Source organism: Podarcis gaigeae, assembly GCF_964106915.1.
Source record: "Podarcis gaigeae genome assembly, chromosome: 8".
Taxonomy (NCBI): domain Eukaryota; kingdom Metazoa; phylum Chordata; class Lepidosauria; order Squamata; family Lacertidae; genus Podarcis; species Podarcis gaigeae.
Window position 1 is genome coordinate 44,117,354 of NC_139684.1, and position 13,785 is coordinate 44,131,138.

Sequence of the window (13,785 nt, forward strand, 5' to 3'; positions counted from 1 at the left end):
AAAAAAAGGAGGGTCTTAGAAAGCAAAGGAGTCTTCCTGGGGGAATGAGAGGAATAGCTAACAGGAAAGACAGCGTCAGTGAGGATTAAAGCACACTGCAGATCAACCAGAAGTTCTTGGTGGATTTTCAGACTGAAATTATAAAATGTATATACTGCTGTGATTAACACAAGTGTCAAATTATATTGAAAGGGAATTCAACTGGGTCGGAAAAAATGGATTTGTGTGTGTGTCTGCTGCTTCTGCATTTGCAAATGACTAGGCGTAAGAAGCAGGACGCTACATCAGTTTCCACCCCGTTACAGCTGCCTGCTACACACTTCTCACTAGAAAGAGCGCTTCTGTGCTACCTGGTCTCTTGGTTGCTGGTGCTGCTGTGCTGCTGGGACTTGGTGGAATCTGTGGAGTTAGACTCTGAGTAGTTCACCGATGAAGGGGATGACGAGGAAGAGGATGATGACGACGAGCTCAGTGCTGGATATTTACAGTGGCTCTGTTTGTTTTTTATGGAAGTAACTCCATTGCTACAGCTTGGGCTGTCCGCTCCTGAAACAGAAGGAAAAGAATGAAGACTGGTGACCCTGCTCTGTTTTAATGTTGCAAGGGGATCTGGACAAACCCACTTCAATGTCCACCTTAGACTATCGTATATACTCAAAAATAAGCCGACTTTTTCAGCATATTTCTAATACTTGAGTGAGGCAGGTGGCGGAGGAGGGATGAGCGGCAAGAAAGGAGCCCTTTTGGGCTGCACCTTCCTCCTCCTCTGCTTTTGTCCCTGTCGGCAGTGGCGGCAGTGAAGCGAGCTACTTGTTCTTCCTCCTCTTCCGCCACTGTTGGCAGTGGCAGAAGAGGAATGAGCAGCCCGAAAGCAGCCCCTTCAGGTTGTTTGTTCTTCCTCCTCCTCTGCTGCCGCCACCACCAGGTTTGTGGTGTGTTGAACCGGCTTATACTCGAGTCAATAAGTTTCCCCTGTTTTTTGTCCTAAAATTAGGTGCCTTGGCTTTTTATATCCGAGTCGGCTTATACTCAAGTATATATGGTACTTAGTCCCTATTTCTGATGCAGCTAACCACAAGTAGCAAGACCTTGGTCTGATCTAATGCTTACTCAAAGCTGAAAACCACACACCCCAATACATCTTACTGAAATGTGCACAGAACACACATATCCAGGCAAAGGCAAGTGGCCAAGTACTTACTATCAGTAGACAGGCACTGGCAAGATAAAATGGTATGAGGAATGTGCCTAAGCAACATGGATATTAATTAATGCAATGGTTATGTGACATGGACATCCCTATTGGACAATACCTCTAAAGACAAGCACCTTAAGGAGCAATTCTGTGATCCCTGAGACAGCATTGCAAGGCCAGAGGATTTACACCTCTCTCACCCCACCCATGGATCTGCCATTTACTTACATTTCTATGTGTGGGTTCTGATCAAGACTGTGGTGCTGGGAGGAGGTGACACTCTTTTCCTGCTATCTTCCTTATTAGGAAAACACTTAAGAGACAATTCTTCTTGGAAGTGGAAGGAGTTTTAAAATGGGCAAAGGGCACAAGAGGAAAAGGTTGGCCCCAGCCCCATCCTTTAGTGTTGTGGCCCTGATCTAACTGAATGCCTGTTTCCCCTGTTGACTTTTTTTAAAGTTTAAAATTAGACAGGATATCCAGTTACACGTCAAGGTCATTTCTAGTTTGACCTTCCCTGTAGGCCTACAGAACCTCCAGTGGGGAAGGGCCATAGTTCTGCATGCAGAAGATCCCAGATTTCATCCTTGGCCTCTCCAGGTGGGGTTTGAGGAAATCCCTGCCTGAGCCCCTGCAGAGCTACAGCCTGTCAACATGGACAGTACTGAGCTAGATGGACCAGGGGTCTGACTAGGTATAAGGCAACTCCCTATGTTCCTATGTACAGACAGGGCACTGAATGAACACAGTGGTAAGGCCTATAGGACAGTACTTCTCCACACCCTCCTGAGCTTTGGCTCTTCTCTCACAGTAAAAAAGGTAAAGGTACCCCTGCCCGTACGGGCCAGTCTTGACAGACTCTAGGGTTGTGCGCTCATCTCACTCTAGAGGCCGGGAGCCAGCGCTGTCTGCAGACACTTCCGGGTCACGTGGCCAGCGTGACGAAGCTGCTCTGGCGAGCCAGAACAGCACACGGAAACGCCGTTTACCTTCCCGCTAGTAAGCGGTCCCTATTTATCTACTTACACCCGGGGGTGCTTTTGAACTGCTAGGTTGGCAGGCGCTGGGACCGAGCAACAGGAGCGCACCCTGCCACGGGGGTTCAAACCGCAGACCATGCGATCGGCAAGTCCTAGGCGCTGAGGTTTTACCCACAGCGCCACCCGCTCACAGTACAGGGAGAGAATTCCTAACAAGTGGAGTGAGGTGTGAACACACCAAGAATTCTCCCCAAACATCTCAAGTGCTTCATTATGGGTGCACATTGTGTAATAAGTACCCTTGGGCAGGGAGCTGGAAAAGTACTAAAAGGATTAGGGTTCATTTGCAGAAGGCCTGAATGTGGCTAGAGTGCTCTGTAGAAGAAAGCCAAGTAACTGATTTCCTAGCAGAGTAATCAACACTTACCAGTGCTGTGAATGTGCAAATTGTTAGAGCCGTGCCTTGGACTTAGGTTGGGGGAATCAGGGTAGCTGTCCTGGGATTTGGGGCTGCGGGCACTGAAACAACGTACTTCACTGTCTGTTCCATTCACCATCTCCACAAACTGCCGGCACCTGTGTGCAAGGAGAGAGGAAGAGAAAATTTTGAAACACAAAATGCCAGAGCAATGGATGCTGTGCAATGGATCATGAGAAGCATACAAGCATTTTAGCACCCATTAGTAGCTGCAGCCTAGAACAAACAAGGATCTTTAGAAACACCCAGATGAGAAAAGCAGCCTTCTAGTGTCGAAAGCAAAGTTTTCAGCTAGAGATGTCACCCGCAAGATGATGCATGAATTTAATGTTCCATTCAAAAGCCCAGCATAAAGGAACAGACACATGTTAAGCCCCTTCCCAAGACAGGAAACCACTCCAGCCACAGAGCAAAATCTTTTCGCTGAAATGTCTGAAAGTGGCACTAACGAGTGAAAATTTTCTCTCTTGCTGAATTAGTATTCTTCCATCATTAATAATTCTTCCATCATTGCAGACAGCCACTTCTAAAATCACAGGTGTGTTAAGAGTAAAAAAAGTTGAGTCTCTGTGAAAGTGGTATAGGTTCAGACCACTACTTAGTATGACCAACTAGATCCAGTGTGGGGAACCTTTGGATCTCCAGATGTTGATGAACTACAACCAGATGATCTACCTGTACTAGATTATTAGATTGTGAGCTTGTACAGCAATTAAAAATGTTAGGTGTTTTATGAGTGTTACTAACAAAAGCAAGCAATTCAGGTCTGAATGCATGTTTTGAAGTACAGAGAAGGACAAGGAACGATACCATAGAGGAAAACGGTGCCATTGCAAATAATGTCTTAACACAGAGAGATGTTTAAAGCATCATTCTATAGGTAAAGCAACCTTTCACTGGATGATTTGCCATCCCCAGCTCTTCTGGAATAAGTTGGAATGTGGCTCAAGCCTGCTACCCTAACCAATGGGGTCACCTTTTCAGCACTACACATCACTTATTCTTCCTTCATTTAATAAATTTATTAACCACCATTCAAAGTGCGGTGATCTTCTCCTGACAGCTTCTAATTGTAATTGCCAAAGTAAAAACCTGGAATGTTTGTATCATTGTATCATTAGACTCGTTTTGATAGATCACAGCCAGTAGTTCCAGTATAAGCCTCTGTCTTCTTATGTTCCTCACATTGCAGGTCTTACTGTACTTGAAAGGATTTGGATGTACTCACTTTAACATAAAAAGGAGATTAGGATTGTGCTCTAGGAGTCCTGGGTATAGCTGTTGTGTGGCTTCAATGGCTTCCCCCACTCTTCCTGCCAAGACCAGCTTCTGTATTCCTGTAGATGAAAGCAGAATCACTGGGATGGAACAGTAAGATTGCCTATAATGACAGGCGGCATATAATCCCATAGGTAGACAGGCAATAAAAATGTTGGACTATCTGAATACCTAAGAACATGAACCTATTTAATTGCAGATGATGTTCAAAGGCCTTTTTCTAGATACTCCTAACTTCAGAGGATAGATAAAAGTGACCACAAATAGGGACTTCAGTGTGATGGCACCCCAGTTGTGGAATTTCTTCCCCAGAAGGTACACCTGGAGCCAACTGCAGATTATTAGGTGTCAGATAAAAAGTGTTATTATTGTCTTAAGTTTTTAACTGAACAGTAATACTGATTTATCTGCTGGTGTTGCAATACTTTCATGCTGCTTCCTATTGGTTTATTGATTTTATTGATGTGTGAACTTTGTACCTGATAGTTGTTTACTGATGCTTTACATTACTTTATATGAAAGCTACTCTGAGAACTTGTTAAGAGGCAAAAGGAAAACCCCCCACATAAAATGATTTTATTTTCATTGTGAACCACTATGGGAGTTCTTATAGCAGAAAGATTATCAATAAATATTGCAAATAAATATTAGTAATTCAGCAACTGAGAGAAGATAGTGGTCTTTCAAGTGCCATAAATCCTGCATGGAGTTTGAGGTATAACTCTGTCCCCAAAGCAGTGAGTTCTTTGCAAAGGAAGGCCAAAGACAACATGCAAGACTTTTTTTATGTATGCATTTAAAAAAATAGAAATACATAATATAGGTTTGGCAGATTAAATAAAAGAGTACCTATTTTCCTTGAGTAGACTATCCTGCTTCTAAAGTTCTCAAACCAAACATTTGGTTTGGGAGTGGCAGGATGAGGGGGGAAATGATGAGACATTGGAACACTGGCAGCCACAGAAGAGGACCCAAGGGAAGTTGTGCAGGATATTGAGGTTCTACCTAGTGACCACTTCCATTTGGCATCTGAATATGTGGATATTGGACTGAAGTCGTGCTGCAGGCAGGAAGGGCTGTCTCTCAAGTCTTCAGGGAAAGTTGTGAGGAAGTTGTAAGAATAAACTTACTTTGTCTGTTCTTTATAGAGATCTGTTCTTCCTGGATTGTACTTTCCGTCACCCTGGCAAAGGCAGTTGCTGTAGCACAGTACCCGTGATGGACCAGATAGGAAGAGACCATACTGGGGGGAGAATACAAAAAGCAAATTGTAGAATGGGTATCTCTGTCAGCACAGAGCCATGGCAAAGATGTAAAACAGGGCTGTCCAACAGGTCGATCATGATCTACTGGTCAATCCTCAGGAGGTTTTTGTAGATCGTGGACGATCACTGACTCCTCTATCTGGCCCCACCCCCTAGACTGCTATGCTGGAAGACGGAGCTGTCGCTGCGATGTTGACTGTTTCATTAGCAATCTGTTGATGAGCGACTTATTATTTATTCCCCTGCCCTGATCCCCCCAATAAACGGGATTTGCCTCCCTAAAAAAAGCTCAGCAACTTTGACCAGGACCCCCCCAAAAAGGGGTAGATCACTGCCAGTTTTTAATTGTGTGAGTAAATCACAGTCTCTTGGAAGTTGGCTATCCCTGCAGTAAAATATATCTGGGAGGATCACATTAATTTGAAGTCAGACGGTGTATCCCAGAGTTGTCCTTGGCCCTGCTTCCTACAATGAAAATGTCACACTCTTATATGGTGAACAAAAGCATTTTGGGAAGGGAACAGAAGACACTACTCTTGGTACATTCACACACGCAACACAGGAGTTAGGCTAGCCAAAGGGAAGAGATCAACTCCTGCGTGGGTATGAATAGTCAAGCTGTTATTAAAGAGCACCCAGGAAATGCATGCATTATGGTGAAGGAAACCTACATTAATGTTGCAAACATTTATTTTTTTTAGTATCACTGCATAAGATGTTCAAAATGATACTGTATTAATGTAAGTGAACAGCAAGTGACCCTGGACCAATTTACTGGAAATCCTATAATGAACCATTAAATACACTGCCTGTCTTACTGAGATCTGTAGCAGTCCTATAAGCCTATCTAATCCTTTTTGAAAGTCATATATAATAGAACACTAATCACTGTGCTGTAAACCACTCTACAAAAATAATCAAAGGGCATTATAAAAATATGTCAAAATATATAAAAAATCCAAAGCGATAGCACCCCTGTCCTCTGGAATGTAACATGCTTCCCTCCAGGTGTTGTGGTCTACAATTCACAACCAATGGTCAACTGCCTGTTGATTTTGCAAAGCTTCATCCAAAAAAAATTCTGGGAAGAGGGGACATCAGATTCTCGGTCACTTCAAATTCTGTGCTCTGGAGCTCTGTGCTTCATTTCCCCTCATTTCTGTCTGGGACACAAAGATATAGAAGCTGTAATGCTTCTCCAAACCATCGCCTTTCCCTCCGCATCTGGTTCAGTGATTTGCCAGTGACTTGTCCTCAGACAGGCTAAAAAGCAATCAAGCCAGACAGTTCCTGAAAGCAGCCCTCCACTCTTGAGATTGCTACTGAAAATGAGATTTGTGCAGGTTTTCGTTTTTTAAAAACGATACACATGTGCAGAGCAAACAGTAAGCTCTTTGTTCCTCATTAGCATTAAGGAACTTTAACACACACAAAAATTGTCCAACATAAACGAAGAGGGGTGCAGGACGTACTTTATAAGCAGACCACTCTATAGCAATGGATGTTCTTTAATGAAGCTTCTAAGTAAAAAGAAATTAATGCTCCCACTCACTTCTGTAGCATGGCTTGCCATTCACCTAGCCGGTCACCTATGGGAAACCGCTTAATGGTGCCCTGAATCTTTGCTCGCCACTCCCTCATGTAATCTTCGATGTCAAACACAAACGGCTGCTGCCCAAAGTTGGCATCCACTATCTCTCCGGGTGTCTGGAGCCCCACAGTGGGATATAAATTGGCCTGCCAAAAGAAGAAACCCCAGTTAAAAAATAGGGCCCTTTTCGGGAAGAAAGCTAACATACATTTTTCTCTGAGCCTCCAAGGATCAGCTGAAAACAAGCAAGGGTGCTAATCTTAGAGGAAGCTCAAATGAAGCCTCCAGATTAGGTAGACGTGACGAGCACTATGCAGAGCAATTTATAAGAAACCGAACACAATATATGAGGAACCAACAAGCAAAAAACCCCCAACCCTTTATGACATAGCTATAAGGTTTTACTGAATCTTTGTGACTTCCAAGAGCAGTTTGGGAAGTGAGAGAGCAAAATTAAACACACATGGCTCCATGTCAATCCTTGCATGAGTTTGCAGATTGCAAGTTTCCCCAGGGACTTCCTAAACACAGACTGTGGGAATGGAGGAAGGATCATTTGCCTTAATGACAGTCACAGAATATGTACTCATAATCTTCCAAGACTAGAATGAAAGCTACTCCAGAACCTCCGCAATATTTTACCTTCGTGCTTGTAGTTACCTATGGCAAAAATACTTTGTAAACATATCCTCTAAGTGCCTCTGAGAAAGCTACAAGCAATGTGTGCTGAATAGAGCTTTAACAGCACCAACAGTTTTGAGAAAGAAAGAAAAAGACAGCTTAGATAAAGCAAAGCTACTATGGAGAACTGAAAGAGAGCTTTCAGCATCTGGAGGCAAGCAGTATTTCCCAGTCCAATCAAAATAGAAATCAACAATCACAGGTGAGCTCTAAATAACATACAGGGATCAAATGGCCTTATACCAGCAGAGGAAAAACATACCCGCAACTAAGAGAAAGCAGCGTTGATTACTGTCACAAGGCCTACATACCAAATAATTACAAAACAAGGCTTTAAGAGGTAAGTAAGATACTTAACCCATACAGTGGTACCTCGGTTTTCGAATGCCGTAAACCCGGAAGTAAATGCTTCTGTTTTCAAACAGGCCTTGGAAGTCAAACATACCACGCGGCTTCTGCTGAGTGCAAGATCCTGAGGCCTAGCTGTTGGCTATTGTTTGGTTTTCGAATGTTTCAGAACTCGAACTGTCTTCCGGAATGGATTACATTCAAAAAGCAAGGTACCACTGTATCTAAATTTCCTTTCCAAAAAGTCATGCCAGGCAGTGAATTGTGCTTTTCTAATCTATCTTGTACATTCATTCCAAATTACTCGTCTGACCTCCCTAATAACTTACACTTCACCTTCTAGTGAGCTTGTCCACATTTTTGTGGAAAGCGACATAGGAAGCCACCTTGTATACCAAGTCAGACCATGGCCCCATCTAGCTTAGTACTGTCTACACTCAGTACTGAGTATCTCAGTAGCAGATCTCCAGGAAGTCTTTTCCCAATTGCATGCAAACATGTGCTCTACTGCTGAGCTACGACCCTTCCCCAATATTCCCTTCTATTCCTTATCTTCATTCAGGTAACCTTGCTATGCTGCTTTCTTTTGGCTAGCTAGAAGATCCATTTCTTGCATTCCCTTCCAGGTGCTAGGGTGGTGTAATGGTTAGAGTGTTGGACTAGAACCTGGGAGACCAGGGTTTGAATTCTTACTCAGCTATGAAGCTCACTGGGTGACCTTGGGCCAGCCAGTCTCTAGGTCTAAGCTGCCTCACAGGGTTGTTATGAGGACAAAATGGGAAGGGAGAACCATGTACACCACCTTGAGTTCCTTTGAGGAAAAGGTGATATATAAATGTAATTTAAAAAAAAAATCTGAAACCCAGTACCCTTAGTGAGAAGCAACGGTCAAGCATGCTCTGAATATCTAGGTACTTTATCGGGAATAAAGTCCTTACATATGCTGCTCACTTTTTCTCAGCAAAAAACATTCTTAGAATTGCATTACTTTTCACACCAGGAGAGGAAGAATGGGCAGGTTGGTTGACTAGATGCAGCCTAAGTCTGTGTAGAGGGTGACAGTAAAGAAGAGGGGTGGGTTGGAAGAGTACCCTATCCTGTTGATTGTAATTTCAAAGTAGAAAGAAGTCTAAAATCACATCTGATTGGATCAGTCTACCAATGACTCACAGTATTTTTTAAATCCAAAATCTTTCCTGATACCAGTCAAGTCAAAATTGTATATAGCCGGTCTCCTTTACAGCTGATTTTGAATTAAAGTGATGCTACAGGAACAGCCCTCACAGAAAATAAATTCATTGCCATGCAGCTAAGAACTGAATATCCAAAGGTTCAGAATTAAGTGGACAGGTAGAAAAGCGTTCAGTGCCTAGGCAGAAAGGAAGCTGAAGAGCTAAAATTCAGAGTAAGACTCATGCAACACTCTTCCAAGCAACAGAGTAACTGCAGTAAGAAAACCAGTGTACTGGGAAGGATTAGATAAAAGGCAGCTTAAGCTTCAAGGACTGCTACTAAACTGGAAAAAGAAGACAACTTCAGAAGTAGCAGACTGTAGACAAAAGGGCAAAGAATGTTTATCGTGGGCAAGTATTTCATGGAGTTGCAGACTGATTGTGTAAGAACTTTTCAGCATAGGAGAAGCAGATGATCTCTGAAAAGAGCATCATCATTCACAGATTTGAACCAACTTAATTTCATTTCTAACAGTGGGTGCTAGAAATCATATGATTTAGGTGTTTTCATTTATTTTTATTGATTCTGGAACTATATTGAATTTGCATTCACACTCTACTAGTGAAGTCAATAACCTCCCGTTCTGGATCACAGGGAAGTCCATATGCAGTAATCAAATCCATAACCTAGAACAGATTTCCAAGCATGGTTCCCCAGATATTGTTGGATTATAATTCTTATCGTCCCTGTTCATTAGGCATTATGGCTGATGCAGACTGTGGTCCAATAAAATCTGGGGAGCCAAGGCTGACTAGAAAATGTAGCATTCTATCTTTCATTAGGACTGGCCCGAAACGCAGCATGTAGGCAGGATATTGGATGTGCTGCAGGACGTGGAAGCAAATTGGGGAGGGAACTAGCCATTGCAAAGAAGTACCTCTTAAATTGTTTGCAGCTACCCAACTAAGAGTGAACTCTGCAATTATATAAACTTACATTTAAACAAGCAGGGGCCCTGCTCCTTGGCTGAATCTTTAACTGATCATGAACACTTTCTGAAAGGAACTAATGCTACCTACAAATCATCTGAACAAATGACATGTCTGAATGCAGCAACAGATAACAGCGAAACAACCAGACTGATAATAGCAATGAAAACCTTGGACTGCAATTCAGCTGCACTTAAAGCAGGCTTCCCTAACCTTGGCCCTCCAGATGTTCTGAGGCTACAATTTCCAGCAGCCCTGACCTCTGGTCCTGCTAGCTAGGGATCATGGGAGTTGTAGGCCAAAAACATCTGGAGGACTGAGGTTGAGGAAGCCTGAAATTCAGAGTTTCAAACAAAGCTCTCCCTCCCCCAAAAAGTTTGTTCCTTGGTTGTTAAATAGTTGCTTTCAAAGCTAAGCAACCATGGGGCATGTAATATCTCCATGTACATACATTTTGGTTTTGATTTTCAAGATGTTTTAAAGTATTAAGTTGGTCTATTATGCTATGTACCCACAAAATGCACACTTCCATTTGGCATTGCAATATTATCCAGCCTTGTAAACTAGCTCCCCAAAGTTACTAATCTGGGAGTGCGGATGCTAATCTGCTTAGGGGTTAGTACCCTGTGTGTCCCATGTTGGCTGTGGAAGAGAGGGCAGCATGTATATGCAAACTACTGGCCTGTTAACGGGTGGTTGTTTTTTTTAACGCCTTCCATCAAGTAGGCTGACAGAAAAGATAAAAAGCAATCCATCCCTACATTAATCTGCTGCATTTCCCTGATGGTTATTGGGGGAAAATGACTTCTTTTCTTCCACAGCTAGCACAGATACCAAGTGGGCTAATGGAAAAGTGATGGAGTGAATGCTCCTCTTCTGCCAGCTTGCTCACTTGCCTGCATGATATTCTTGGTTGCCCATGGCAACCGAGCAAGTTGTTAAATACAAGGTTGGTATCTTTGCTATAGCTTTCAAAGTGCAAATTCCAGCACTTGCATGTGCTCAAGTTAAGTCTATTGCCCTCCAGATGCTCTTGTACTACAAATCCAATCGCCCCCCACCATTAGATCTGCTGGTTAGGGCAAATGAGAGTTGTAACCCAGCAATATCTGGAGGGCCACAGGTTCCCACTCCTAACCTAACTCATGAATGGTCTACCTGTTCTCCCTACTGCTGTTGCAAAATTTTCTTTTTGTAAGCCTGTTTGTCTTGCATGTTTTGGAAGTGCAACTGCTTACATGTTTTGTACTCTGGTGCTGATTCCAGCACACAAAATGCATAATCTCAAACTTTTCCTTTGCCACATGCTCCAGTGGTTAGCAAGAATGCATCAGCCCACATGCTGATGCACATTTCTAAAGAGGGGAAAAATTACACATACATGCACTGTTTCCAATAGAACCAATGCATGTGCATTTTGTTATCAGCTCTGGGACTCTTGTACAAAGTTCCATAGAACAAATCAACCCTCAGACTACCATTTCTATCCAAGAGCCCTTGAACTTTGCTCATGCTGAAAAGAAATTTCTTACTTGATTTGCTACGGTGTTGTAAGATTTGGACTCCAACTAGCAAGTCCAAGAGGCAAGGAAATGTTTGGATTGTGGATGTATTAGTTTGTATAGCAAAAACAAAATGGAACATTTCAGAAACTGGGAATTCTCTTTGTTTGCTTGGCTAACTTGCATTGCTGAACAATTCACTAACATGTTATTTTTAGCTTGCCTGAGGCAGCCAAGGCAACATAGAGGTCCTGCTTTATTCTAGACAGACATCTTGCATTGTTTATTTTAAAGCAGGCAAACCATATCCCTGAAAAACTATTGAATTCCAAACAACCTTGCAATAATTTGAGTTTTCCCTACACTTCCAGTATGTTCCAAGAAAAGCCTGATAATAACCAGCACCCTTTCTGTAGCTAGTTTTGCTAAAAGAAACTTGCCAACCTGATTCAATGCAAACACATCAAGCAAGGAACCTCATACTAACCACTTCCAGATGGCATGGCAAAGAGAAGACATCAAAATATCTCAGTCAATTTCCCCCCTCCCTTCAATTTGAATCTTTTGTTAAAATACTGAAAATAGTTGTACTTACAGGGAGGTCTGTAAAGGCTATACCTGTGGGGGAAAAAATATTAGAATTAAGACAAAGGATTTCCTCCCATTTGCCTACAACTTTAATGTATTACACATACTACAGCATAATAAATTCTATGTTGGGCCTCAACAGAAGCAATTTGTGGTTTGTGAAGCAGGATCTTTCATGTATTGCAATCTTCAGTGACATTAGGAAGACTTGCAATGTCTATTTGTGCTTTCTCAGGAGCAATTCCCACTGTGTTTGGTGGTTCTTACTTCCATGCAATTATATTTAGGGCTGTAGCATTAGTTCCTCAACCTAACCTTCAACTTAAGGCTGAATTAAAGGTTCCATAAATAGTGAATTAACTCACATTGTGAATTAGAACCTTTTCAGGGAGGTTAAAGTTGTCAATAAATTTTCAGACAAAGACCAACCCCAAAATTTAATTGCCCTCTATTGCCCTCCAGGAAGGCTGCAACAGAGTGAACGGGTTCATACCAATGGAATTCATAGGATCTGAGCTAGTAGTTCAGAGTTTGCCTGCATAAGGAATCAAATTAAACTAGGGGTGTGTGTGTTAATTTAAGGCAGATCTGTTAGTGACAATAAAACTCATCCAAAGTTTAAAAGCTCAAGTTAGTTTTACTTGTTTCTTTAAGGCAGAGGTGGGGAACATGGGAGACATCATCATGATTTAAGGATTTATTTCATACAGACAAAAACAGCCAAGGATTCAGATGAAGAAAGAGAGGAATGTGGCCTGGAGAGGGGTGTGGCCAAGCAAGAGTCCCAAGTGTCCCAGACAGAAAGGTTTGGAAGGTCTGAGCTGGCTCTGAGCTTCCTCTTCTCTTTGCTTTCAGCTGCAGGAAGGCCCAATTACCTGCAACTACATCTGTGTACATTCATTCTCTTATTTCTGACTTTCCCTTTCCACTCTCTGTCATCTCCTTCAGTTACAAAGTTCAGGTTGAATGCCCCGTAGAGTAGAAACCAGGCCTTTGTCATGTTAGTCTATAAAATTTTAGGAACATGGGTGACACCTTCGAAAAACACACTGCCACACTCAAATGATTTAATACCATTCCTTAAAATGAGAATTACAGGGTAATTGCACATAGTACTGGAGAGAACCATTGTTTCAGGAGACATGTTTCACTTTGAAATTCTTAGATGTCACTTTCACTCTTTACGGCCCTCCAGATGTTGTTGGACTACAACTTCCAACATCCCTAGGGTTGATGGAAAATAGATTCCAACAACATCTGGAACGCCACAGGTTGCCCACCCTAACTTAGAGAAAGATGGAAACCAGCTGACTGCATCCACAGTGAAACTACTATCTTAATCATTCAAGTGACACGAAAGTCATTGTAATATGGGTGCCCTGCAGTAACGTCTGAAACAGGTCTAAGAGCAACAGTTTTCACGTTACTTGTTACAGAAGAATTTGCATGCATATGCACACAAACAGAACCCTACATTTTACCCCTATAGCTTTCGCTGATTGAAGAAAAACCACAGATACTTTGTGCATTATACTTTGCATAATTCAAAATGGCTTCCAGGCACATTAATCAAAGCTTTTGGTGTTGTTATTAAAGCAACACCCAAGAAGTAATTCTGTCCCACAGAAAATAATCCTCTGACAGTGCACTGAAGATCTGAATGAAAGTTTTAACACAGGATATATAAGGGATAGAGACTTTGTATTTGGGGGAGGGA

General features: G+C 42.3%; 1 protein-coding gene across 6 annotated transcripts in view; it reads right to left on the reverse strand.

Annotated features, from left to right (window-relative positions):
• The window catches only part of RANBP10 (RAN binding protein 10), a 49,763-nt gene that overhangs the window by 8,311 nt on the left and 27,667 nt on the right, over window positions 1-13,785 (reverse strand). For all 6 annotated transcript variants that reach the window (XR_014567394.1, XR_014567395.1, XR_014567396.1 and 3 more), the window contains exons 5-10: window positions 12,076-12,098; window positions 6,749-6,933; window positions 5,062-5,174; window positions 3,882-3,990; window positions 2,603-2,751; window positions 351-546 (exon numbers count right to left, since the gene is read on the reverse strand). Coding sequence is in view for 2 of the 6 variants with exons in the window: in XM_083752250.1 (XP_083608376.1) it covers window positions 351-546; window positions 2,603-2,751; window positions 3,882-3,990; window positions 5,062-5,174; window positions 6,749-6,933; window positions 12,076-12,098 (775 nt within the window). In the remaining 4 variants the exon portion in view is untranslated. The remainder of the gene's footprint in view (window positions 1-350; window positions 547-2,602; window positions 2,752-3,881; window positions 3,991-5,061; window positions 5,175-6,748; window positions 6,934-12,075; window positions 12,099-13,785) is intronic.